Genomic DNA, 27,956 nt, shown 5'->3' with positions numbered 1-27,956 from the left:
GGAACCTTTTTTTTTTCACGTTTACTTGAACTTCAATAGCAATACAAGACAATCAGAACACTTGAGGCGATATGTACAAGGATCTCGGGGGAAGTTGCAGAAAAGTTCTGAGGTTTTACATGATCTCTGGCTCTGCAGTCAAAAGTTCCATCACCTACAGTCAGTGGCAGGTCGGGGCGCAGAGGTTTTGGTCTTGATGTGAAATAGGATTGGTCAAGAGTTCAAAATCAATAGGAGGGGATGTGTTTAAGAGGCCCTCCAGTTGGTATAGATAAAATGCTTCACTGTGATACATTAATTATACAAGAATGATGTATATACACACACCCTTTCGCTCGCTTCCTCTCTCAGACACACATACACACAAACACTCCCTTGCGCACACCCGTGCTCATCAAGCTACGCGCACACTCGTACGTCACGCACACTTCAGCACTTCCTCCTACAGTATGTAGCCTTGTAAAGCCACTATAAAGTCATGCACATGTTCTTTGAAAAGATTTTTTGGCAACACACAAGTGCTTCTTTGACACACTGCTTGCTTGCTACAGGGAGGGGCAATACCCAGCCGATGAAGCAATAGAAACTTAGACGACAGGCCAATAAGGATAAGCACCGATGAGATGGGAAGACACAGCAGGGTTTGGGGAAAGAGAGAAGAGAGAGGGGAATAGGAGGAAGAGTTATCAATGGATCACAGTCATACAAAAGTAACAAAACATGGAAAGGGGGGAAGTCTCGTGGTGATCAGGAGATAGAAGCAAGGAGGAGCCATCACTTTCATAGGCATCACTGTTAATCATCCATCATCATTAACCTTTTCATTAACATAATCATAATCGTTTCCATCAGTTTGATCGTCATTATGTGTTGTTATTATCACCATCTTCCTCCTCCTCCCTGGTTTCTATACCCCAATCACCACCGCCCTAGTCACAGGCTCGTCACCCGCTGCATCTGTCCATCATCTCCTTCAGAGGAGGGCTCTGGCGTGTACCCTGCCTCTCCATTGGATGCCATCGGTGGTGGCTGGTAGAAGGTCTGGAGGTGATTAGGCCGAGGGCCCAGCGGGGGTCGCCCGAGGCTGTACGGCAGCTCCAGAGATGGCCGCTGAGGCTGACCTGTGGGGCTGACTTCTTCTGGACCTTCGGGGCTGCTGTCTGGGTACGAGAGGGTCGGGGGGGAGTTGCGGGTGTAGAAGCGAGGAGGGGAGCTGCTCCGGCTGTACACCTGCGGGGAATGGCGGGAATAGAGGTTGTTGGGAGGGGAGTTACTTTCTCGTGGAGCGAATATATTTGTCGGCGGAGAGCTTCGGGGGAAGATACTAAGCGGCGGTGAGCGGCGGTCTCCAGGGTAGAGAGGGGAGGGGTTTGAATCTCGGGCGTAGATAGGTGAAGAGTCAGCATCAAGGTCAAGATCTGGGGTCAAGGGCAGAGAGAAGCTGTCAGAATCTTCTCGCTCACCATACCGAAGAGACCCTCTGTCTTTCCCTCTTTTCCTCCCATCTGGACCTCCATCTTTGCTCTCAAACAGGAAGGATTCCTCCCTGTCTACATCCATCCCTCCTCTCCACACGTCAAGCGCTCTGTCCTGTTTCTCGTTTTCTCGTTCAATCCCTGCTCTCCAACCATCTCTGTCCTTTAAAAATAGGGATTCGTCTTTCTCTATTCCACCTCTCCATCCATCCATCCCAAAATCTTTCTTTTGAGTTATAAAAGTCTCTTCCCGCTCTGTCTCCGCTCCTCGCCACACCTCCATCCTTCCATCTCTCCTCTCCAGCATATGAGACTCCTCCCTCCCTCTGTCAATCCCACCTCTCCATTTGTCCATCTCTCCATCTCTCTTCTGAGAGGTAAAAGATTCATCTCTCCCCATCTCTCCTCCACTCCTCCAATCATCCATCATTCCATCTCTTTTTAATAGAAACGTCTCATCCTTCTCTCTGTCCTGGCCGCCTCTCCATGTTTCTACACCTGCCTCCCTCTGTTTCATCAGCAGTGGCTCCTCCAGGGCCTTGTACAGGGGCTCTGAGTCCTGTGGTGGCGGTGGAGGAGGAGGTGGGAGGGGCCTGTCCCGATAACGATCCCGGTCTCGCTCTCTTTCTTTCTCCCTGTCTCTGTCCGTCCCTCCACTTGACTCTGCTGTGCTGCGGTGGCGGGACAGAGTACCAGGCGTGCGGCTGAGAGTGGAATAAGGTCGTGCTTGAACATCGGGGGGACGTGCTTGCTGTCTTTCCTGAAGCCCACGGCGTCCCAGAGTACCTTGCAGCTGTGAGCGGTCCCCATCTTTAAGCAGCTCACGGGACTCAGAATCCCCAGAAATGCGCGCGTGTGACCAGCCGTCTTGTAAGCGAGGCGTTGTGGTATGATCTTGTCCACGTGTCGTGGAATGTGTCTCAGTGTCTTGTGTGAGGTGCCTTGTTTGTGACCAGCCCTCTTGTGCGTTATGCCGTGTGCTTGGCTGCAAGGAGGTAGCCCATCCCTCTTGTGGCGGCTGTGCGTGTCGAGTTAAAGTGGCAGTGTGAGTGAGAGCCGGCCTGTCGTGGTGGTGCGGCCTCGCCAAGCTGCCGTAACGCTCAGGAGGAACAGGCATGGGAACTGAAGGCCTCAGGTTGCTCTGTACCAGCTCTGAAATAATCATCTTCTCTAGTGCTGCTGCATCGGACAGATTACGACGCATCCCAGCACCGCCGCTCAGATCTGCTCCCCCGTGCGGTGTCAGGAGCCCTGGGGAGATGTCGTCCCCTCCCATTCCAACTCCTCCGTCCCTCAGAAGGTCAGTGCTGCCCACTACTCCAGCTCGGGACCCAGGAGTCGTCCCTAAACCGTGCAGGGTGAAGGTGTTGGGGGTGTAGCCTCCATTGAGACACACACTGTCCAACCCACAAGACTCCTGGCTTTGTGAAACGCCACCCTCTGTTAGGAGAAAAAAGAAAATGCCAGTCACAAAAAGCCAAGTAACCTATAAAGACTTTAGCATTAAATATATATGAATGACCAAATGAATGAATGAGCAGAGTTTGGTGTTCCTGCTGAGAGTGTTTTGGATATTAATATTTCTGAATGAAATGTTTGGTTATGTAGCCGCATGGAGAAATGTGCTTTATGTCTTTATGGTCTGTGCATTGTGACTGTGTGCAAACATTTCACAGATAGTCTATGAATTGAAGCACAGTGCACAAGGGAGTGGCGCTCAATGATTCAAGTGAGCACAAGAGGGAAGAGCTCATACTCTGCTTGTTTCTGAAGGTTCCTACTGGTCCATGTTAAGACAGAAAGACAGAGAGGAAAAGTATCAAAAAAGAAACAATTATTTCAAGTCAAACAACTAAAGCAGAATTAAACAAACTCAAACAAATCCAAGCATCCATACTGTACAAAAAACAGACAACACTGTACTGTGCAAAAGCTTTAGGCTATTAAAAGCTAAACAAACAAAATTTTTGTTGCTTTATAAATGGCTACTGTATATAATAGTGGTCTAACAGTCACTCAGTATTCAGCATAGCCCAGAGCTTTGCAGGGTTTTGTGCATATACATAAATAAGAGAATGGTAAAAGATAATAATAAGAGAAGAAAAGAATAGCCAGAGAAGCAGGGAGTATAGAGAACTGTATTAGGATGTACCTGTGGAGGTAAAGGGTTGATTATATCCCTGGGCCAGCACTGTGTCATATGGAGAGGCTCCAGCATGAGTCTGCAGCACTTGGTTAGTAAGAAAATGGTTCCCCAAAGCAGCTGATGATAAAGAGGGAGAAAATAAATAGCACATTCTTTGTCTGCAGAGCCAGCATATCTGAGCTATAAACTCTTGTACCTCGGTTAAGAGTAGGTGTATTATTAACATCCGCTGCAATGAAAGACGACTCAGTCTGCCTGCGAACGGTGTCATTCCACATCCTTCTGATACGACTCTGAAACAGACATATTACAGAAGTTCAAACCTGGCTCAGACACAAAGAAGGAGGCTAAGAGGCACAGAGTGCTTCAGCATACCTGTCTGTTAGCCGTGGCCCTGCGACTCTGGCTGCTGGTGTAGCGGCTGTTGGATCTAAGGGCGGCACCTTTAACCGAGTCCGGAGAGCTGGACGAGGAAGTTGCGCAGCACTGCGAAAGACGCAGGCAACGGCCATAATCCTTCTGACCCTAAAACATTATTTAGTCATGTAGAAGACGGCTTTCTTCAAATATAATTATGTCACTGACAGACACCTGCAGTTATTTAATGATTCATGCTCACTGACACTGACCTTCCTGGCGAGGCTGCAGTGCAGTATGCTGATAAGAAGAGCCTGGGCAGTGTTGAGGGACGAGAAGAGGTAAGCCAGGAGGAGAGATGGAGAAGATAGGAACATGAGGCCTGAAGACCAAGTGACACTCTGCAGGAAGAGCAGTGTCAGGGAGCCAACTGCCCATGCCCTGCAGACACCAAAGCAAAGACATATTTTACTTTTCTGATGAGCAATTTAAAACATATGTTTTCACTTGCCTCACGTTGAAAATGAATAGAATTCAACTGTGCCTCTATTTCACAGGGCAGCTAAATTATTAACACAAAGAGGGGCAAGGAGCATGTAACAGCACTGAGGCTTGTAAAGCCAAATCTACCTGACAGCCCCCATCAGCAACAGGAACTATGAAAGAAAGCTGTGACAGATGTGGGCTGCACTACCTTGAACATGCTCGACATTACTCACATACACACTCGCTGACTTTTTCTCTTTTGTTGAATGAATGCTTTTTCTTCCCTCTATTTGTCATTTTTGCAGCAATGCTAAGGTCTGACCTTTACTCACTCAAAAGGACGCAGAGTCTACATAGGTCATGCTGCTATTCAAGACTGCTGCAGTGCATTTAATTCGGGTTTTTAAAAAGGCTACAGTTGCTGCACTTCTTCTTTCAGTTCTCTTACCTTTATTAAATGATATTAATGAAATTTCATTCAACATTAATAATAACAAATGCACTTGAAAGATGTTTAATAAAACAGACTCACAATTTATTTTTATCTGTCTTGCCTCATTCGGCAGTTATCAATTCATGCTTTGCACAATGACACATAATAATTCACCGCCGAACGGCACGAGAGACTCTTACTAACCTCAGGTTGTCATGGCGACTGGAGTCTGGCTTCAAAGCAGCGGTGCTGTGCATCTTATGTAAGGTCATCACCAACACAATGAGGTTTAACTGATGGCAAAAGAGGAAGATCAAACACAGTCAAATATATGCTCATTAAAAAAAATTACTGATCATGACGCTATGACACAGTCAAACAGGAAACGGTTGGCATTTCTAACACGAGATGAAATCTCACCGTAATGATGACAGCAACAGGTCCAAGGAAACTCCAGATAAAGTAATTGTCTGTGCGTAGCCAGCATCTGCAAATATATACAAACAAAACAACAAATTACAGGAAAATAGGAATCTTAAGAAAAACAAATTAATAAGCAGGAGATGACACAACAATACTGAGTAACTGTCCCCATGCAAGCTTCCAAGAATGTGGAGTCAAACCCACACACAGCAAACACACCCACAGACCAGTCATCTTACGCAGTTTTCGAGCCGTAGCCTCTAAAGTCGATGGCTGCGGACACGGCCACCACCAGCCCAGGAACAGAGTATCCACACAGGTAGAAATACTTCCTCCTGGAGTTCCGGCCCTCGAACACCTCCCGCTGGAGCAGGTACAGTTCCACTCCCTCCAGACACAACCAACAAAACACAGAGAGCAGCGAAAAGTGCAGTAGGCCGGCGGTGATGGAGCACAGAACCTGAAAAATCAGGAGGCAGCCAAAAAGTGATTTATTACTATTGAGTTATTATGTCAAGCTTTTAAAATTATTATCTAGATCAAGACGCACTTCTTTAAAATGCTATTGTTTTCTAGTCCAATATCATCATAAAAAGAAATAAAACACTAACAGTGTACTGAGTCTTGTTGGCACCAACAAGGAAAAGAACTTCAGTGATGAGCAGGTTAGCCCACAGGTTACAGTGAATGGTGCTGTGGTCTGTATGCCAGGGCGCCCCCTGGCAGCACAGTGTGGTAAGGCAGGTCGCCAAGCACACCAATGCTACGGAGATGCCAACCCAGGAAACCACATAGACAAAAAGCTCTTCCACACCAGCTCCAAACTGACAAAGAAAAGCAGACGTGAAAGAAAGTGTAAGATATTCATAGATATTTATCTTGATCCCCATTTGTTTGTGGGCATATCACGTGCTGAAAACTGCTGTGTTTCCATCCTTGTTCCACATACCATTTATTTAAAGGAATGCAATCATACCAAGCAGAGTGAACATCTTACTGAGAACACAAAATTAAATTTCATGGCAGAAAAAATATTCTGCTACATGTATCACTCTCTCTTTTACAGCCACAAATCCGAATTATCACCCACTTTGCACTTGATTTTTAAACAACATTTCAGAGAGAACAGCAGGGGTGAACTCCAACTGTGCAACCACAAATGGGCACCGTGGCGGGCGGGGGGAATCGAGAAGATCTTGGTGGGTGAGGATGGAACGAGATTTTTTTTTATTCAACTTTAAAGTCTGTCAGCTGTTCATCTCAAAATCTGACTTTTAAGATCTTAGTCTGACCACACAAGCAAATGCATGTAAAATTACGAGAAAAAACATGACTGTTTTCAGAGGTACGTCCATACTGGCATAATAGTTGCCAAATTAAACATATTGAAAATACATTCTGTGCTCAAACGGTGCAAATGCACAATGGCAATATGGCGAACAGTAGCTTCCACGAATTAAATGCTGCTATGTGTCAGCGTGTGTTACTTACAGCAGGTTGCTGGTATGTCATGAGGACAGCATAGCTGGACAGATGGTTGCAGGCGCAAGTAGTGTGTGTGTTGTTTGTGTGTAACAGGCGGCAGCCCTGTGTAGACCACCTGCCATTCCCAGAAACCCCTGATGCGTTCCAAAAAGAGCAATTGGGACCAAAGTGGTTCTCCAGCTGAGGAAACAAAGGCATCAATAAACAGTATGCTTGACACAGCAATTATGCAAAGTGTTACAAATTTGTTCATTTCAATGTGACTTTTACGCTGAACAGAGTTAAGAGACCTGCAGGTGCCTAAGAGTGAAGATCACTGGCTCGGTGAGATACACTCTGCTGGATCCTCTGTGCACAGATGCAGAGATGACATGAGAGTTCACCACCAGGCTCTTATGCCTGACCTCTGAGCTCTGGCCCAGCCCCAGTCCAAGCCGCAGGGTCGAGTTCTGAGTTGTCAGGAAGGAGCCCAGGTTCTTGTAGAGGGAAAGGACTAATTTCACCTGGCCTGGAGAGAAAACCATAGAAAATAGCATGAAATAATTGATCTGGAATAATGATATGTCTGAAATCTTACTATCTGAGAAAAGCTAGTATTACTTCTCCAAACAATCAGTCTTAGCCATGGTTTAATAACTATAATTTAAAAAGAAATTTGTTTGTAATAAATATCTTTGTCACAACTACTGCTGTGAAAATAAGATTAACATTTCCTTCTGCAGTACTCTTATATTTGGTGCTATGGCTCTGTTATGGGAGTGCAGCACCAGGTCCCCGTGTATAGAACAGGGCAGGCACTGCTAACACAGCAAAGAGGTTTATATGTGTGCAGAAGCTATAGGCAGCCTAAAGATTCAGTAAACAAGTATCAGCTTAGTCATTAGCTCATGTGGCTTGGCACTGAGATCAGCTGATCTGCCTGATTGCAGCAGAGCTTGAGGATGTGCCCTGCCTGAACTAACACTGCTCAGTTTCTCCTATGTGCCACATACCGTTGTTGCTGTACTGTTGCAGGGCCAGTGCTGATATCTGTAGGATGCTGTCGCTGTCGTAAGTGTCAGGGAACTTCAGGTCCTGTATGTCTGCCTCTGTATTTAACACGTACACCTCCAGATCTGTGCATAAGAGGACCAGAGGTACACACAAGTCTGGATGAGCTGCTAGTTTGAGGAGAATATGACAAGAAAAAGGACTAAGGACGAAAAAGTCAGCGTACCAACATTTGGTGCCCTGTCACTGAAACGTGCTTCATAAAGGTTATTAGCCAAGAGAAACGCTCCTTTTTCTACTGCGTCTAATAGCAGTGACGCAGAGCGTGACTGGTCAGCATTGCTCATATCAGCCCAGGACACGAGAGCTTCAGGACCGAGCAAGTTGTCAACTGTCTGAACAACGGCCTGAAAAACAAGAGGGGAGAGACAGTTACATCTATCAGTCTATCTATCTAGCTAGCTAGCTGTCTATCTATCTATCTTACCTGAACATAAGCTTTGCATGTGCGTTCTCTCTTCTGCAGCTAAAAAAAAGCAGAAAAACATCTGTTAGATATCTTTTAGAATCGTCATCGTTGACATTTCTGTTCATTTCCAGGAAAGGTCAAGCACACATCCACACTGACAACAGCAACAATTTACCTTGTTGTAATTGCGTGCTGCTGACTCTTTATTGGCTGGTCTCAAGGCCTGGAGCTGAGCGTCCAGTATCTCGAGCAGCTGTTCAATTAGCTTGACGGACATGCTGACATCACCGGCATAGATCCGCCCCCGGGTCAGGTTGACCAACTCCCCGGCGATGTTGGCTGCATTCTCTCCACTCTTAATCTGGAGTGAGGCGGGGGTGTTTAGAATGTCAAATATTTTGACATTTAAGAGAGAGCTGCTTGCTGACTAGCTTTAGGGCATTTGCACAGCATGCGTGTGCATTTGTGGTTGTGTGTGTGCGTGTGTGGCTAACCTTCTGTGCAATTTGGCTGACCCAGGGAGAGGTGCAGTTGGAAAGGTCAGGGCCTCTGGAGTTCCAGCCCACTGGAGACGACATGCATTGATAGGAGGCTATACCTGCAGAGACGGAAAAGGTGACGCAGAAAGTCAGAAAGGGAAACGACAGTTTGTATTTTATAACACCAGAGCATAGACCAGATATGAGACAGATGTAGCCTCTGTGTCTGAAGTAAAGCCATTGGGGAAGTCCTTTAAACTTGGCATTCTTTCGTATTGACAGAAGGGGGCCTTTAGTTGATTCTATAAAAGTCTAAGAGAAAAATCTACTTCTCACTTGATTTATCGTCTTGGAAAAGACATTCTGGATGAGTTTATGGTTTCAGTGTCTAATTTCATATGTTGTTTTAGACCACACAGTACTCATTTAACAAACGGTGGTCCAATTTAGAGTAAAATATTTGTCAAGGGTATGCTTTAAGATTGCTACAACAAGTTTTTTCCTGCTTCAAAATAGGCCATTAAAGAGTGATTATGCAAGTAAGTACAGTTGGTCCACATAGCGCTAAGGCAATAATCCAGCAAATATGTCTACACTGGGGTAGCTGTGGGAGAACATGCGGCTATGTGAGAATAGCCTGTCCCATGCATGCCCCAAGTGGGAGCACTTACACAGTTTTGTCTTTTGAGATCCCCTATATGGCCCCATGATATCCCATGGCAGTTTTGCTTTTTTTGGGGGGCACCCATGAGGGTTTGCTGTGAGCAAACAAAAGTGGGCATGCCCACAGAAAATCCTCTTTGGCCTCCCATATAGGGTTTTTAGGGCAGCTGTGGGACACCCACTTGGAGCCCGTATGGGAGAAATATTGATTTTTCTTACCCATACATTTCCACAGTTCACCCACACCTGCTAACTGTGAGCTTGGATATTATTTATAATAAAGAAACACTGCAGGGATGTGTAACTTTGAAAGATTAAACCATAGAAATAGAAATATGAGGCTTAGTAAGGGTGACTGATGTAAAACCTCAGTAATATGTATATAGTGATATATAGAACTCTAGAAGTTAACGTTATAAAGCCATATTCAATTTCCTAAAGCAGGCTAACTTGTTTTGATAGGGTTTAGGTTTTTCTTAATGTTTGTTTGCTTGTTTGCAGGTTTGTTTAAGCGAGTGGCTCCATAATGAAGTGGTTTACACTTTTGCCTAACGAGTAGAAGATCCCCAGTTCCCCTTGAAAAAACAAGGGGTGTTTTGTTAGGTATAGTATCAGCTGGAAAAATGGCCGAATCAAATAAGTGGCACTACCTGCTGTGGCAGCCCCTATCGAATGTCAGAGCAGCTGACTTTTATTTTTAGAGACATTTTGCTCAAAACTTCATAGCAGCTGGTGGTGGTAATGTGCCATAAGGCACATGCGGGTTTCATAGGGCATGCTGCAAGCCTACAGTGAACCCCACTTGGACACCCTCTCTGCTTAGTGTCAGCAGGTCACAGTCAGTGGTCATCTGTGCCCCACACGTCATGCTGGTACTGGGCCCCACTGTGGCTCCACACGGACATGTTTGCTTGTAAGTCTGTGCATTTTCCTGTTATTTCAGGTCAAATGATAAGCAAAATTATAATTTATGAATGATCAAATTTCCCTTTAAATGAGCTAATTAAAAACATTTTATCACAGCTCTGGTGACGTTTCTTTATAGGAAGTCCAACATTTCTTTACTGAATGCCAATTTTTTAATGTGATGGAAAATGCCTGGAGAAGCATCCAGCATCCTTAGTTTCTCAGTAAGAGTCACCCCTCCCTTGTCCCTTTCAAAATACCTAGATCGGGACAGCCAAAAATGCTTGACTCGAGTCTTCAAACAAGAGTCAGTGAACCAGTGGCCAAAATGTCTCTTTTACTTTACTATGTGTGTATTTTTCACTTTTCTATGCAGATAATTCCAATTGTATGGCTTATTTTGATAAAAGCATAATTTATAAAGGTATGTTTAAAACTTTAGGAAATCACTGCCTTCTTGTTACACCGTACGCATTTAGTTTTCCCTTCTCAGCTCATCACTAACTTTGCTTGTGCTTTTGGTTCTGGGCAAGTATTGCACAATAGGGTTCATTTTTGCTGAAAACAGCTACTGCTGGAAACGAGGCCAATGAGAATGAACCCTGCAGTTAATAACATAATAACAGAACTGCTGTATGAGCTAAAAGAAGTTGCAAAGCTCTCCACAGCAGAAGTCAGCTGATTATTTACTATGAATTGAGTTTGAAGCCTTTAACTGATCTGCTTAATTGCTGTACACATTTTGTTTACAAAACATTTAATGAAAACCAGGACTGGACACTTGTTCTGCAAATTAGGTTTAAGTATGAAACAACAGCCGTGCCTGTTTCCAGTTATAACCATCGTTTAAGATAATACTCAATCATCATCGTGCCAAACCCATGTCCAAGCCATTCAACATGATTATGAGGAGGCAAAACGCACCCCGGGCATCTCTACATAATCTCCATAAGAGTTTCTCCTCAGAGGGAGGCAGGGCTGAGGAAGACAGCTGCACAGCGAGAGGAAGAGTCGCTGAACCCAGCTTCTCTACACACTGTAACCTCTCAGACTCATCTGAGGCAAGTTCAAAGAGAGGACATCCGACTACATTTCAAAGGGAAACAGGATACACACACACACACACACACACACACAAATGATACTACACACACATGAAACAAACATGTTGGCATGCTCACATCTGCGCACACACACACACAAACATGCATATGAAACACACACACTGGCATGCCCACATCTCCCACACCTACCCAAAGACCCCTTAGGGCAGGGCCTTTCCACTGTCTCCCCCTTTAGGGTAGGGGGCCACTGCACCCCTCGTGCCACCCGACCCTCACATCCTCCCACCTGACCCAGTCCCCCAGGGGCCAAGGGGACACGTAGAGGAGGGCGTGGGGTCAGAGGGACCATGGCTGTGATCGGCCGCTGGTCAAAAGGCCCTCTGTTGATGACACCAATTGGATGGGAGGCTGACGGCCGCACTGGAGTCAGAGCCACTGTGGCTGTGTATGACCGGACAGTGGTCATCAGAGAGGACAAGGGCCCTGGAGGGTCAAAAAGCACTGTTAATTCTCCACATTTATTACATTAGTCACCTATGTCCAGTTACACAACTACTATCATTCAACTGACCTTTAGTAGGTGGTGGTGGTGTGAACTGTAGAGGGTATCTCAGTACATAGTAGTTATTCCACACATATAGCTGGTTGTCTCTGGGGTTGTAATCTATGGAGGAGATGTACTGGTAAGGGTTTGGGAATGGTATCTGAACAGGAAGCTCCTGCCCACGACTGGTATCGTAGGCATAAACCACCATGTTGCTGCTGGCTCGGCCATCTGCCTGCCCCTCATCATCCTGGAAAACAGAGCGCACGGCGTAGAGCACGCCGCAGGCCATGAAGGCGTTGCTAGCTCCACGTTTGTCAAAGCCAGTTGCCCAGGTACCCTCAAAGCGGAGAGTGTAGGGGTTCACCTGCAAACAGGAAAGACATGAAATGATGAAAAAATCAAAACCTCCTCTTTTCTTTCTTCATCCTTTCCAAAATACAATCATCGATCTGTTTTTCCTTACTCCTACCTGGCTGACCACGATGCGTCCATTATTGGCTTCAGTAGAGTAAATAACCCAAAGGCCGTTCTCATCCACTGCCAGATCGATGTCCGACTTCCCTCCCCAGCGGTAAGGCGAGGTATCGTGGTAGTTAGCATTGACCACCACTGCCTCCCCGCTCTTGATACGGGTGCGTAGGTCATATTTCACAAGGTTGCGTGTTCGCTCCTTGTTGTAAAATACGGCACCGTCATACACCACAAAGCCTGTACCATCCACACGGCTGGGCAACCTAGGAGATTATTATGAAATACATTATGAAATGTGTGAAAATATATAGTTTGTGACTGTCTTTTTACTTTTACAGAAGAACAATAGAAAGGATACTGAGTCAAAACATCAAAAATTGGCGTGTTGTGTGTTGGCCGGAAAGCTCAGCTCAGATTAAAACCACCCAGAACATCACCAGCACCAACTAAACATCATTGATATTAGCAAGATATCTCCACAGAGTCCAAAAGATACTAAAATTAAACATGAACCCCAGCTACACTCAGTCTGCATACTTAATTAGGCTTGCTTCATTCATTTGTATTTTGTACGTTCTTTTGTAAGTAGCATAAAGGGATACATTTTGTTATACAATCTTGTGTTGCATAAGGAAAATTAAATTATCTTGAATTTTGATTCTTTAGTGGCCTAATTAGGATATTATTTTGGTGACACTTGCAGATATTGTGGTAGCCTTAAGAGCATTTATATAATACCTTTTAATAATCCCAGAGCTGTTTATTCATCACTGAGAGCAAGCCTCTCAGAAGCTGCATGCATAGATTTTTACCTCCATTTGAAGGCACAGTGGTGGTAAACTCTACCACTAACTATGCAAACTACTACACAAAGAGCTAACAAATGAGTGGTAACACATTTAATGAGTGTAGCAGAACTCTTGTCATCAATAAATAGCAATGATGCTTTTAACTATAACTCTTCTTATTTAACCATACGTTATAGATATAGAATATATGAAACCAACTTTTTATACGGACAAAATAAATGTTGCTCTTTTTCCATAATAAATTGATTTGGCTAAATGTGAAATAAGCCCCCAAGGCCTGCAAACTGCCATTATTTTTATTACAGACTACTTCATTGATTTTTTTTCCAGCTGTGATTAATCTGTTACTTTACAGTTTCTTAAAAAACAATAAACAAAGCAGACCCTAGAGTAACTGAATATTCATCAACTATCTCAACAATATACGCAGTACACAAAGCACTCACTTATAGGTTGTGGTGACTCTGTTTTGCCGATAGTCATCCCAAGAGGCGTACTCATACAGCACCTCTGTTCTATAGGGTGTCCACGGCATGACATACAGCCTGTCACCAGCTTGCAGGGGGTCTTTACACCAGGCCCCTGATTGATGCTCCACCTCCAGGAGCGAGGAGGCTAGCTGGATGCTGAGCAGTGAGCCAGGACACACGAAAACTGGAAGATGGGAATTAGGCGGGGTAGAGGCAGGATGTGAGAGAGAAGAGAAAGAGAGAGGGAGCAAAAGCGCAGGAAGGGAAGTGCGAAAAAGAGTGAAGAGAAAGAAAGTGGAGGCAGGTGTGGGGAGAAAATGGATCAATGCATGAAAAATGGATTGAATTAGATGCAGTCAATGCAGCGAGATTAAGGAAAAAGAATGAAGAGAAAAAGAGAAAGGGATTTAAAACACCTGTGCTGATCTTGAGAGGCAAGCAACAGAAGAGACGTATAAGTGTTGAGAAATCACACACTGTTAGTGTGTGTGTGGTGAGTAATACAACAGGGACACTGCAATGAAAGGTGTGAGTGTATTTATGTGCTTTTTGTGTGTATGTGTGTGTGTGTCTGTGTGTGTGTGGGTTAGTGCAAAAAGAGTGAAAAAGAGTGTGAGGTAGAGTCAGGGACGCAGAAGGCGGGGCTAAATTTTGCCTTGAAGTGAATGAGAGGGCAGGTTAGTTTACGCCGAGCACAACGATTGGTCCACCCACATGTCAATAACTGTATGGACACATATGTATACTGTACAGTCTCACACTGGCATGCAAATAGGCATGCACACACACCCACACATAAGCAGTGCTTGGTAAGCACACATCCAGACGGATATACAATCACACAGATTTCGTCTTATTTTTCCTATGAAGATAAATAAGGGGCTCTTCCTATAAGGGAAGAAAAGGGAAAATAAGCATGAAGAGGATGACTAGACAAGAAGGAAGGAAGGAAGGAAGAAAGGAAGGAAGGAAGGAAGGAAGGGAGAGTAAAAAGTGAAAGAAAGAACAAAAGAAAGATCGAAAGAAAGAAAGAACATAGAGGAGGGAAAGCTTCAAAGGAAGATTGTGTTTATGTACGTGTGAGTGGCTGTGTTTGTGTTGGTGTGCACAGAGACTGAAGGAGAGACAGAGAACAGAGAGATCAACCAGGAGCAAGAGGGAAAGAAGAGGTGAAGAAACTAAAGCAAGAAAGCAAGAGAGAAAAGATGAAGAGAGACTAGGTGCAGAACCTGGATAAAATTGGATAAAAGGACGGCTTTCTATACAACGAGAGATGGATAAAATGGGGAAAAAAGAACTGAGTAGGAAATGAAAAAAGGGAGGGGGCAACATCCAGCATGATTACGAAACAACGTCCTAGGGTAGGAGGAAGAGAGAAATGGTAGGAGAGAGGAAGATAAGGAGAGAAAAGAGAGGGGGTTCGGGGGTAAGGAGAGATCAAGATGCTACAATGTATTGTCTTTACCTTTTTGGTCCACTTCTACTCAAGCATAGGAAAAAAAGAGGGAGAGAAAGAAAGAAAAGTCAGAGGGTGAAAGAAGGGAAGTAAAGAGAAGCAAGAAAGCAAGCAAGAAAAGCAGGAGAGGAAGAAAGGAAGGAAGGAAGGAAGAAAGAAATAAAGAAAGGGAAAAAGAAAGAAAGAAAGAGAGAAAGAAAGATTTGCACAGATAAAGACTTTGGAACTCATTCTCACCACATACATTATTGTTCACGTAAAAGGAAGGAGCACGAAAGAGACCCAACATATTCTTCTTCCCTCTTCTCCTCCCCTCCCACCCTATCCTCTCCCCCTTCCCTCCCCCACCTCCCCCGATCTCTCCTTCCCTCAATCAGGCTCCTGTGGAGAAAAGAGAGCAACTCCCGTGGCGTGAATCTGGAAAAGAAAACACACACGCATGCACGCGCAAGTGCATACTCCCAAACACACATACACACAGAAGACATTTTGGCTTACAGTTTTTCTCTCTGTACTTTCTCCGTACAACTTTCTTTTTACATTTCAGAAACACAAGCATGCACACACATTCCCTGAGAAACAAAACAAAAACGAAAACTCCCAGTCTTTTTCTATCCATCAGTTTCTCAGGGAACTAGTAAACATCAGAGATCATACGTACAAATAATAATAAACACCAAAAACCTAAAATGCATCTTGGCGAAAAAAAACAAAAACATAGGTTAAATCCGTGTGCACTTGTGTTTGTGTTTATGTATGTGTGTGAGTCTGTTTGCGTGTGTGTACATACAGTATATGTGTGTTTATGTCTGTTGATATAAATATATATGCATACTCACTGTAGGGGACACACTCATACTGGATCTCCAAGTACTTGTATGTTCCAGGACAGGGGTCTGGGAAGACGTCAACCCCTGCAACCACCACACACTGAGTCCTGTTGTTACACCTGGAGGACGGACGGACGGATGGATGGGTGGATGGACGGACGGACGGACGGATGGATGGATGGATGGATGGATGGATGGATGGATGGACGGACGGTCGGATGGATGGATGGATGGATGGATGAGTCATATGGATGATGGAGAGAGAAAGCAAAGAAAGGAAGGGGAGTGATTACCAGACAGGAAAGGGGAAGCAAAGGACACTCCATTTGTCTACTCTCCCTCTCACTGAATATTGATCAGTTCTTCGAGGAAAACACTGCTGAGTACACAGCTAATGGTGCAGCCAGGCACTCATACTTAGCTGGAGAGGTTGCTTCACCTGCATGTATACATGACACACAAGACAACCTACTAATCAGCGTGTATGTTGTGCAGCAGTGCACACATACAAACAGTTCATGCGCTCATTGATTGCCGTAGCCACTTCTAAAAGACTTATTCAAATAACTCGAGTACGATATTACAGTTTGCATCTTTACTGCGCAATTTTTAACTGCTTATGCAAATATAGTGTACACACAGCAGGATGTGCAGCCCAACACATACTCACCTCTGTGACATGATCTTTAGTGCGTCAGGGAGGTAACACTGTGTGTTCTCCATCTGGAAGGGGTCTGCATCACAGATCTTGTCATCGGTGCGTCCGTAATTGGCAGTCTCCACCATAACCACATCACTCCCTGGGCAGCGCAGCTCTATGGGGTAACCCTCACATGCCAGCTCCCTGCGTAGCAGGCCAAATGGCATAGCGGCCCGGGACATGGCTGCACAGTAGGCGGGGGAGAAGTGGGGTGAGGCAGCAGAGGATGAAAGGGAAAGGCGGAAACACAAGAAGAAAGAAAAGCCAAGTTTTCAAAATTTACTACAGGCAAAAGGAGCTTCATACTTAAGTGAACATATTTCTAAAAATTGGCATTTGATTTATTTTGTAGTGTCTGATTTTGTAGTGTCCTCGATGACAGCAATTTTAAACCTCAGAAGAGAGTCAAATGGCTTCTTAGAGCTATAAACCAATTACTGACTCCCATGTTTTAATGTCCAACTTTACAGCTGAAATGAAAATAGTTTTACCTTCTAAAGCTAATTTAACCCCTTCCTAACAATTTTCTTGTAGTAGTCTTCAGGCTAATTGAAGGAGTGAATGTTGGCTACCTTTTGCTCTGTTCTTTGTCAAGATGATTCCAAAACACTTCAGTAATTTTGAGGTCCGGGTTCTGGACTGGCCAGTGGTAACTGACAGAGCATATTGCATGCTTTTCTATCCAGGTATGATTTTACTGCACTGCCAGTGTGTTTGAGATCACTGAAAATGAAAAGCTGAAAATGCTGCATCTCTCAGGTCCTGTGTCAGCTATTTTGTGGATTTTTTTCCTATTTCTTAAGGACATGACTTTCAAACACTGTTCATCTGCTGTATAAGTAGTTTTTTAGACCTGCCACTTCTTCTTTTGTCCTCCACTTGTCCAGCTTTCTCAATTTTTTAATAGCATACCACACATCATGCCATAAAGTTTTAGGCTAACATCTCATCTGGTGCAAAAATACTATTTTATGCCCGTCAAGCTGGCATTTTTCAGAGATTCATCTTAAGAAATTGAAACAAATTATCTGGACTGAACTAAAAATGCGTGAAAAAGCAAAGAAACGTTTAAAATACATTCAGAAAATGTTTCTTTCCACACAAAAAGCTTTTTGCTTTCTATATCTGTAAAAGTACTATTGCTGGCTCCTTGCAAAATATAAAAAATGGTGGTGGCTCAAGACGTTTGCTCAGTACTGCATAAACCACCTATTAGTATTATGGTTTGAAGCAGTAATTCATAATTATGGATGCTGGCACAGTCTCACATTTGTTTTAAGCCTTTTTTTGCACTTAGTTATGAGTGGTGCTCTGTGATGGATGCTAACATGCAAAATCTAATCCCAAAGTTACGAGATGTTAACATCTGATACCATGGATACCGTATCTATGGTATCCTTTGTACGCTATGGATGCACTGGATTTCAGGGAAATTCCATATCGAATTAAACATCTGCCTAATGGTGAGCACGGAGAAAAGGCAGGGGATGAGCAATTTCTGTAGGACTGGAGACTGTACAGAATGTGATACTAACAATATTAACATGGCCATGCTGATTACATCATCTGGGCTACATTGTCAGGCTTTGGGAAGATAAATACTCCTGGTCTACAGATGGGATCAGCTATCCAATACCACGAACTATAGGACATTGATCCCATTAATGATTCCCTAGGATAGAGACCTTACTTTGACTGCCTCATTCAAATCATTCCCATACCTGTATTTGTTAGCACATTTAACACACATTACACATGCTTTGAAATTGTGAAAACGTTGAAAACCGCTAATTTAATCTTTAAAATGCACAAGTGTGAAAGCTAACACTGGAAGGATTCCCAGATGTGACTGTTGACATAATCTCGTCACACCTCCTTTGTAACAGCTACATGTGATGCGCAGCTTTGAAACCACTACTGACGCTCAGGTGCTCAGTAAACACAATCAGACAAGTATAGGATTTCATTTTCTTTGAGCACTACGTGTGAATATATTAAATACAGGCTCAGCGAAAACACTCACCTGACAACCTTATAAAGCTGTGTAAACCATGGTTATTGGAGAAAATCCCATTACCATTACCTTAATCCGCTTTCTCACACGAGTTTGAGTATCATGTACGCATGACAAGGTGTTTGCAGCATCAGGATTAAAACATTAAAGCAACACTTTGGTGTGATTAGTATGCTGCTGATGTACTGTAACTGTCTGCCGTGCTGAATAGCTGATTGTTAATCGACTTTGAGCTACAGGCAGCTCCTCATACACTCCAAACTTGTATTCAGATCTTGTGTTTGCGTAGGTCAAAGCATGTCATACAGCTTGTCTAGATGCCTTTTTTTAGTGACACTGGGCTTCACTCGATTAGATGTGAGTCACTCAAATTTGTGTTGCACTGACATTATCTATGGCGTTTCAGTTTATAGGATTCCTCCTGCTTAATGCTGTCAGAATCAACACCTCGACGTGATACTACATCACCTCGACATGACGCTTACCTTGGCCAGAGGGCGCAACTTGAGCCAGAGTGAGCACGCCCACGAACCACAGTGACACAGCCATGCTGGGCAGGAAGAGATAGGACGTCACACCACCACAGTGCTAGGAGAGCCTGGGGAGGAAGCAGTGGAAGTGTGAGACTGTGAGTGAAAAACTGCACCCTCTCGTCTTAGTGGAGATGTGTGTGCGCGCGTGTGTGTGTGTTGGATGGTCAGAAACCCACACTGACTATGAAAGAGTGCACATGAGACACCACAGCAGGGTGGAAAGAGGACAGAATAATAGAGACAGACAGACAGACAGACGGACACAGAGTGGGAGCAAAATAAAGATAACAATTGAACAATCGGTGCAGCGAAAAGCCCCTCAATCTGCTGTTACCATGGTGATAGCACAGTGCAGTCTCAGGAAGTGAGAGAGAGAGAGGGATGGAGAGCGAGGAGGTATACACTGGATGTGCATATCTGTTACTGAAAGCGCACACGTGAGAATTTGTGTTTTAAGTCTGTAATTAGCCAGAAGCAATACTGGCAACTGACCCATAAAAGAGTCTTAATCTTTCTATCCTTAGACACACACACACACTCTCACAGAGGCAGAGGGCTGGGCTCAGCTTAGGCCACTTTTCAGTAATCCTAAATAAATCATGTCGTAGAGACGATCTCTTCCCCCGCAGGCGTAACTAGGTAAAGCAGCTGACTGAAGACACAGGTGATCAGAGGGCAATGGTGCACTGTGGATTTTTATGAGGGAACATACGGGGCGCAGGAAGATGAGCTACAAGAGAACAACAGTAATATGACTCCTTAATATAAACTGAACTCTTGGCCCTGGACAGAAGGGAGAGAGGAGGGGCATCATGTATGCTATAACATTTCTTTTTCCTCTTAGGATTTCAACTACAGCTGTAGTGTGGACTGCGTAACCAGAATTACGGTCTTGGGAGGTTGTGTGTGTGTGTACATAAACATATGTGTGCTTGTGTGTTTATTTGTGACTCGGTTTTCGCTCCATCTTCTTGTTAGGTAATGATGGCCGACAGATTTAGGTCACTCCTCAACAAATGTCCAACACGCATTCAAAGACTTGCGCTCGCACGCACGCACACACAGACAACCTCGCACGCATTCGGGCACATACGCATGAACTAAGAAAGAGAAGAGAAACCTCTGCCTTCTTTAAATCCACTCAACCAACAAGGCTGTAATAAAGGCCCCAGGACCAGTGAGCTATGCACACGCACACACACTAAATATAAAAGACTGAACAGAATGAGAACATTTCCATTTTTTATCAGATGCACACACAACCACGCAAATACATACACACAATATGTCTAGTCTCCTGCAAACCCCTTATGGCAGCATTTTCTTATGCTTGCTACCCCAAATCTCTCTCTCTTTCTCTCTTGCTATCTCACACACACCCACCCACACACACACACACACACACACACCCACACACACACACACATACACACATAGATGCAGAGTAAGTAGAGCAAGGACACTGATGGCCCTTGACAAAGCCACACACCCGGTTCCCCCTGTTTGCACCACCATGCTTACTGCCTACAACCAAAATCCCGCCCCGGGGAAGCGGCCGGCCTACTTGAAGTGGCAGCTATCTCTAAGTGAGTGTATGAACATAATGCTTAGAGTGAAAAAAATTACACAGGCGCACACATTAACGTGCATGCTGTGAATACACCCAACCATTTACAAAGAATATACACAGAGAAAATTCGTTTGCATGTTTTGCTGGACGATTTCGTGGAAATAAAAATATTCTCAGTGCATCATTTTACACACAGCTACACAGCAGTATAGCTTTACAATGATAGCTGTTACAAGAATGTAGGTGTGACATCTAAATTCTTGTAGTTTAGACGTTAATCACACAATTCTGCATCACACAGATCCTTAAGAATGTGAGTAGCCTGTTGTAGAAATAATGTAAAAATCAAGTTACGTACACTCACGTGCGTTAGAGGCGCAAGCCATACAATCAACAGAGGGCGAGATAGAAAGAGAGACTAACCTCCCTCTCTTTGGTCACAGAGCAATCAGTGCCTGAGGGTAGATCACTATGAAGCACAAAGTGACAAAGCAGCCTTGTAGCACTATGCTCTTAATGGATGAATGAATGTGTGTTTGTATGTGTGTGATGGAGAGGAGAGACTAATTAAGAGGTGTGGGGGAGAGATATAGATTAGTCTTCCAACAGAAACCCTGAAAGGTTTATTGGCTGAAAGACTTTTTAATAATAAGAGTGGGAGAATTTTCTTGTCGCTATGGATAATATTTAAGAATCAAAACACACTACAGTGCCTTGTGCAACTGCCAGTTTCGGACCATTGACCTCTACATTTCCCAGAGGGCTGAGGCCTACATGCTGCAGTCAAAGCCACTTATGGGGTTTTAGAGCCTGTATGTTTGTCTGGTCGATGTCTGACTCCTGGGAATAGAGGTGTCGCATTCCCCTGCATGTATAAGGGTACACAGAAAATATGGTAGTAACTAGCATATCAAGCCAATTTTTTCTTTTATTTTCTGTCATATTTGTTGTTTTTATGATTTTAACCCCTACTTTATATATATCTGGAATACTAGCAGATAGTAATTAATCCCACAGAAGGCCAAAAAGACTCCCTGGTTTCTCGTTCTGTGCCACATTTTTTAAGAGGTGCAGGCCGGGATCTCTTACAAAAGAAAGTTTTTGCACAAAAAGTAATTGGGTTTTCTCTCACTTAAAGAATTGAGTCTTTGCTAAAGACTGCAGGAAGACTGATTAAACATTGATAGGTTTCTTCACATATTTATCACGACTGTAATCCTGCCTTCAGCACACACTCTCTGAGCTAAAAGCACACCATGCATTTGTGCTCTTTAAGCATTTTCTCCGTATCAGAAACTCTCCAGAATTGTACGGGTTTGCTCATTAATCATTCTTTTGTTTTTACCTGATCAGTGCGAAGCATAATAGCTGAAATCTGTTACTGTCACATTTAAGATTATTGCCCAATCTGAATCTATCTTAAAGCACACAATTTGCTTACGTCTGTCTTCAAATAATACTTTTATTTTTAAAAAAGGCATTACGACTGTATCTGCTCTCCATAAGTGGACCTAAAAAAAAACCCCTTCTTAATATACCTCAATGACAAAATCCACAGGAATTGACTTATTGATTGATTTTAAAATTAGTCGAAGTTTATATATAGCCTCCGTGTAAAAAAACAAATCCATTGCCCACGCCAGTCAGAGGTGGGCGGAAACCAATCTCAGACCAACAAGGAGTACAATAGGAGGCCTGTGCAGCATTCATGTCAAGTGGGTTGCACGGTGGAGGTGGAAAGATTCTTATGCCAATGAGTTGCAAGCTTTCATGACAGCTGTATGAGTGGATCATGTTTTTTTTAAACTATGTATAAAATTGCATCGACAGTGTACAATTATGTGCATTAAATATGGGTGGATGGCAGATTTTGGCTGCTTTGAGGAGTCCGTGTTCGTTTTTACAGGCACTTTTACTTTTGTCACGGCCCGTGTGTCTGCCCGGTCGACCCAGTAAGGCCACATGTGTTTTTTGTTTTTGTTTTTGCTCGCTCTCTCCTGTGATCGCTCTGCCTGGGCGGAGCTCATTGCGGGCTCCCGCCTTTGGCCCACGCACCTGGGAGCAATCACACACCTGCGGCCCATCATCCTGCTTTCCTGGCTGCTAGTTAAGATGGCGGCTCAGTGTTTCTCGTCGCTGGATCGTTTTGCAACACATGTTAGTGTAGCCCCGGCTGACTAATATCTCGTGTCTTCATAGTGACTCCCTTGTGGTGGTTATCTCTCGTCTTGTGTATGTAGATTCCTGGACCCGTCCCTTGAACCTCTTTGGATTTCAGAGCGCGAGTGTTTGGATGAGCGGAGTGGCGCGTGTTGGAGCGTGTTGAAGATTGGAGCGAGTGGGCGCAGAGCGAACGGAGTGTGGACCTACGAGCGTGTGTGGAGTGTTTTCCCTTCCTGCCCCGTGAACCCCTGGAGTCACGTTCATTCCCCTCATATTTTGTGTATGGTTCACCGGCTGTTGTTTGCTTCAGTTTCAGTCAGGGTTCCGTCAACCCTGACAACTTTAAGTACCCACGAACATAGTTTATAGCAGCATGTGATCTTTGTAATAACATTTAGATATCGGCTTGAACCGCAATGATAAGTCAATCATCACAAAAATAACATTTAAAAAAATCTAAATAATTATTTCAGGTTTTATCTTTCTGATGCTTTCCTTTGTTTTACCCCTGTGAAAATGTTGTGTTTTCAGAAGACCTACAGGCTCATGTCCAGCACATGTTAATATTTGTTTGGAAAACAGTTGTGCTGATGTTGCAAAGTCTTGGCACATCAGATCTCTTGGCAGTTTGCAGAGGCCTGATATTAGATGATCTGTTAATGTTTCATGGCCAATAGTTTCTAGGAAAGCACAGAGTTCCAGCCAGACACAACTGGCTCAGAATAATGTTTGCCTGCTCGAAAGAATTGAAAGTGACATCTGTGTTCATTTAGATCTTCTCAACATCTAATGAACATTTTATACTTTCTTCAAAGTCTTCTTTCTCAATTTAGGAGGGATTTCCCTGACACATAACAAGAAAATGTGCAGTGACTTTTTAGCACAGATTTGGATTTTTGCCATCACATTTCATATCTTTAAGTTTTAGGGGTTTTAGCTTGCTGCATTAACTGAAAATAAAAAAAATATTCCTGTCTGTCATATTTGATCTATAAACAGCTTGTCAAACCTTGTCAAATCTATCTGAAATTATATCGCATTATATATCGATACAACTGTACAGCTGCCACATAAACACACACACTCACGTATGTGAGTAACATACATATATGTGCAAGTATTCATAATTTAAAGTGTATTTAAGTATGCAAGTGATCCTTTAAACTTAAGAAAATGTGGCATTGCTCCTAGTTGTATGTCAGCATAACCTGCTACGATAATGTGAGCTGCTGGAAAATGTCATCAGAACAAACTCGCAGAGTAAAATACAGGATTGCAGTTTGGATTTTAAAATGTCACATGGCTTAAAAAAAGCCTTTACGCCACTAGATCATCAACTGAAGTACGAGAGAACAGAGCAGTCTGGACAGGAGGGAGGAAAAAAAGGTTTATTAATAAAATATTTTAGCAAAATAGCAATATTAGGTACAGTGATATGGCAAAAATTTGTCTCCTCGCAGAGATTTTGTCAGACCGTGTACATTAAAATCACTTGACTAAGCAAAAGCATACGCACATATCTGCATGTCAGCTTTACAGATTATGTACGATTTATTTTTCCTGTTTAAACATTTCTTTAAAAAAATTCTTTATACCACCCATAACCCCTGGAAAAAATTAGCATAGTTAAATATGTCTCATTATTTGTTCCACAGTCTGACTTGGAACTGTAACAGAATATTAATTAGCTGCTCTTTTGACATTGGTAAATTTAAATGATTTTTACACGCCAAAGTGTCTGCCCCTTATCTTTGTCATATAAAAATCCGAGCAGATGTCTGTTCTCATATCATGATATTGATATTACACTGATATATCCGCCCACAGCTCTGCACAGGCTTGCATAAAATGCTCACAGCACAAACGGGGAGACTGACTCAGTGTGTCTGACTGATTCAAGGAGACGTGAGAGGAACCTGTTCGAGGTGGTCCGAACAGAAAGAGACAAATATGGTGCATTTTACAAGTCAAATGACAGAAAACCCATCCAACTTGTGTGTGCGCATGTATGTGTGTGTCTGAGTGGTTTAAGCAAATCACTGTGTCCTTTCTTTTTACTCCACAGTAGTTGATGTAAATGATCCCTACATGGAAACAAACCTCATTACCTTTGTTTTCTCTTTCTCATCCAACACACAGTGCGGACGCAAACACACACACACACACACACACACACACACACACAGAAAGGAGTCACCGCTCTAAAATCTGGGTTCACAGATAGTTCTCTATATTAATGAGCTCTTTTTCAATGTTTTTGTATCTATAATTAATAGGACACAAACGATGTCTTTGCACACCCTTGGCTACAAATGAATCAGGGATTGAGTCTGACAGTAGAGCAGGAGTCCTGTCACCCACTGAGCTCTTCCTCCATCTATTCCCTTAGCCTTTCTCCCCTTTCATTCACCTCCTTTGTCCTCTGCATCTCTCTATCGCTCCGTCTCTCTTTCTCACAGTCACTCCTGTCTCTCCGCCTGGCCTCCTCCACTGACCCAGTCCTCTCTTTCCCTCTCTGAAATATTGATAGTGGACTCTCACTCACTCGCTCTGCTACCTCTCTTCATTTCTTTCTCTTTTCTCCTCATGTTCCCATCTGTGGTGAATCAGCAAACCAAACCCGCATTAAAACCTCTTTTGTGTGTATGTGTGTGTGCGTGTGTTTTACATCACTGCTCACTGCAGCACACATGACGCTGCAACCAAAGGTGTGTGTTAATGAACACAAATCACACCACCCATGACAGACCCCTCTGGCGTTCCAGTCTGGGACACCCTATCACAACACTTTTTCCCCTCTCTGATCTCCAAAGACGGGTAATCACGTGCCTATGAATATTTCACAGCACTCATGGCTACTACTGACCAAGCTTTAATGGCAGCCAGCGTTAAAAACCTCAGCACAGCAGCGCATGGGATCCATGTCCACTCAGTGATCAAATGGCCCTTGGCAGCAGCAGAAGCAGAAGCAATACCAATGAAAGAAGCGGGGCACCTGTGCTGTCCTCTGGGGCATTGATCATATATGTGCGATTGTGCGTGTGAACGAGAGAGAGAGAGAGAGAGAGAGAGAGAGAGAGGAGGGGCGGAGTGCATCCTCATAGCCTATATCCATATCTTACCGTCAATCCTCCGGTTTCCCTCGTCCTCCTCCTCCTCCTCGCTCACTGCGTCTCCCGCATCCCGTCTCTCCGCGCCCTCACCCACTGTACTCTCCTCCCTTTCTCCCGCTCCGCTGCGCCCGATGCATTAAAAAAAATTAAATATTCAATGGGGAATTAGTGGAGGGCGAGACCTGCTGGGCTATACGACAGTCATTAGCGCGATTTGTCCAGCAACAACTGGGCGTCCTCCGCCTGTGATCAGTGCGAGAGGCAGGGTTTTGCTCTGCTGGACCTCACACCCTCCCTCCGTCCTGTAGAGGCTCGATGTCTTCCCGCTGTGCTGTGTGACTGTGCGTCACGTTGGTATCATAATTCCCACGGGTTTCATGCCCAGAAATGATGCGGGCTATAGGCCTTATAGCCCCGATGGATGAAGGGATGGAAATAAACGGGCACACACGAAAACAATAATTAGGCGCAAATTAACGCACAAACCTCGACTGCTCTGAGCCCCTCCGTCGATTTCTACGGCTCGCCGAGCTCAGCTGTCGTTTGTCATTGTTGATCGTACGCCTCCGATGCCGTTCATTAGGTACATCCTTGCATTTAATGGAAAATAACGTCGACGTGATAACAGCCGCTTTGCATATCCTTGAAGAATCGTGATGGGGTGCAGCGGCACATCAGGACGGATATGGAGAAATGTCAGGCTTTAAAAAAAAATAGGGGGGAAAAAAGCAAGAATCGCGTTATAAAATAACACTGGGGTTAAAGGGGGGAAGGAAAAGACAACAGCTGGACGGTCAGGAGAGATACAGTTTCCCGTTCCTGGCCTCGCCTTGCATCCGTCCGTCTCTCTTCTTCTCTCTCTCCATCCGCTGGTCCGCTTGTTGCGCGTTCTGCAATCGAGAGCGCGCAACGCGTCTGCGCTTCTGCGTGTGTGCGCGTTTGTTTATGCGTGCGCGTGTGTACTTGTGCAGAGAGAGTGGCGGGGTTGGGGGGGCTTCGGCTATATTGTCAAGGTTTGTCTGAGTGAGCAAAGCTGCTGTGTAGGCAAAAGCAACGGAATATGAAACACACAGCGGCTTGTGTTTATTCAGGCATCTGTCTCCTTTTACAGGTCCGACCAGCTCCGATGTAAGTTTAGCATTTACAGTTCTGTGACCACATCATGGTGAAAGGGGAGATGAGCTGTTTGTTAGCTACCCTGTGCTGCACAGTGCACAGACATTTGCAGCATGTCCATGGTTTGTGAGGCACTGCTAGAAAATATGACCTATTTGTCAATCTGGCTGTAATGTTAGAGCTTTGTTATAAATCATCACGTCTCTGCCTTTTCTAAAGCACATCAATCCATAGCAATCAAACCTGATGACACCTGATGATACTCTGGCTTCCTTCTCTGTCTCTCAGATGCATTTCAACCCCAGTGCTGCTGCTGTGATTACTGTGATTACTGTCATTCTGCCTTAGCTTTTTGTACTTGTATTTTAGAAGTACTGGCAGCATGTAGTTAAGGCATGGGTCACTTAGAGGATATAGAGGAAGGAAGAAAATGTCACAAAGAGAAGGAACTGTTGCAAATGAAGATCTTGCCTGATCACTCGAAAGCTTCATCAGATTAGCCTGCATGCGCAAGGAAGTGTGCAAAGACTGGATGTGGTCTTCATTATGTGAGAAGATGATTTACAGTCAAAGTAGCTCAATGATAGTGTAGTAAAGCCAGTTTCTCCATGATTTCACTTGACTCCCGTTGAATAGCTCTGATTGCTGCTTGTGTAGTCTGTAAAGTGCAGCTAGACTTCACAAACACTCAAAGCAAAACAGTCACTAACAAAATTATTTTAATGGCGCTGAATAATTCATTGATTTCAGATTATGCATGGTGTGTTTTGATTGGACGCACAAATTAT

The 27,956-nt window shown here is 44.1% G+C and overlaps 1 protein-coding gene across 5 annotated transcripts; it reads right to left on the bottom strand.

The window, feature by feature from the left end:
• Positions 1–19: 19 nt before the first annotated feature.
• LOC134629361 (adhesion G protein-coupled receptor L1-like) lies at positions 20–27,768 on the bottom strand. Of its 5 annotated transcripts, none has more exons than XM_063476638.1 (26): positions 26,062–27,768; positions 19,159–19,271; positions 16,630–16,843; positions 15,969–16,078; positions 15,139–15,153; positions 13,650–13,857; positions 12,393–12,657; positions 11,948–12,287; positions 11,566–11,859; positions 8,759–8,862; positions 8,440–8,625; positions 8,283–8,321; positions 8,022–8,202; positions 7,798–7,920; positions 7,096–7,313; positions 6,812–6,985; positions 5,932–6,144; positions 5,560–5,780; positions 5,318–5,384; positions 5,102–5,190; positions 4,251–4,419; positions 3,997–4,146; positions 3,818–3,914; positions 3,628–3,738; positions 3,232–3,255; positions 20–2,915 (listed from the first exon to the last, which is right to left on the bottom strand). In XM_063476638.1, exons 2-26 carry the CDS (start codon positions 19,220–19,222, stop codon positions 934–936), a joined length of 5,658 nt encoding a protein of 1,885 aa, XP_063332708.1. In that variant the 5' UTR covers positions 19,223–19,271; positions 26,062–27,768; the 3' UTR covers positions 20–933. The 5 variants fall into 5 exon arrangements, with proteins under 5 accessions (XP_063332708.1, XP_063332710.1, XP_063332713.1 ...); XM_063476640.1 differs by having other exon boundaries at positions 3,232–3,252; XM_063476643.1 differs by having other exon boundaries at positions 3,997–4,107.
• Positions 27,769–27,956: the final 188 nt, after the last annotated feature.

This window comes from Pelmatolapia mariae, linkage group LG6 (assembly GCF_036321145.2).
Source record: "Pelmatolapia mariae isolate MD_Pm_ZW linkage group LG6, Pm_UMD_F_2, whole genome shotgun sequence".
In the NCBI taxonomy this organism is placed as follows: domain Eukaryota; kingdom Metazoa; phylum Chordata; class Actinopteri; order Cichliformes; family Cichlidae; genus Pelmatolapia; species Pelmatolapia mariae.
Note: the sequence above shows the minus strand (reverse complement) of the source record. Positions and strands in the feature narration are given on the sequence as shown.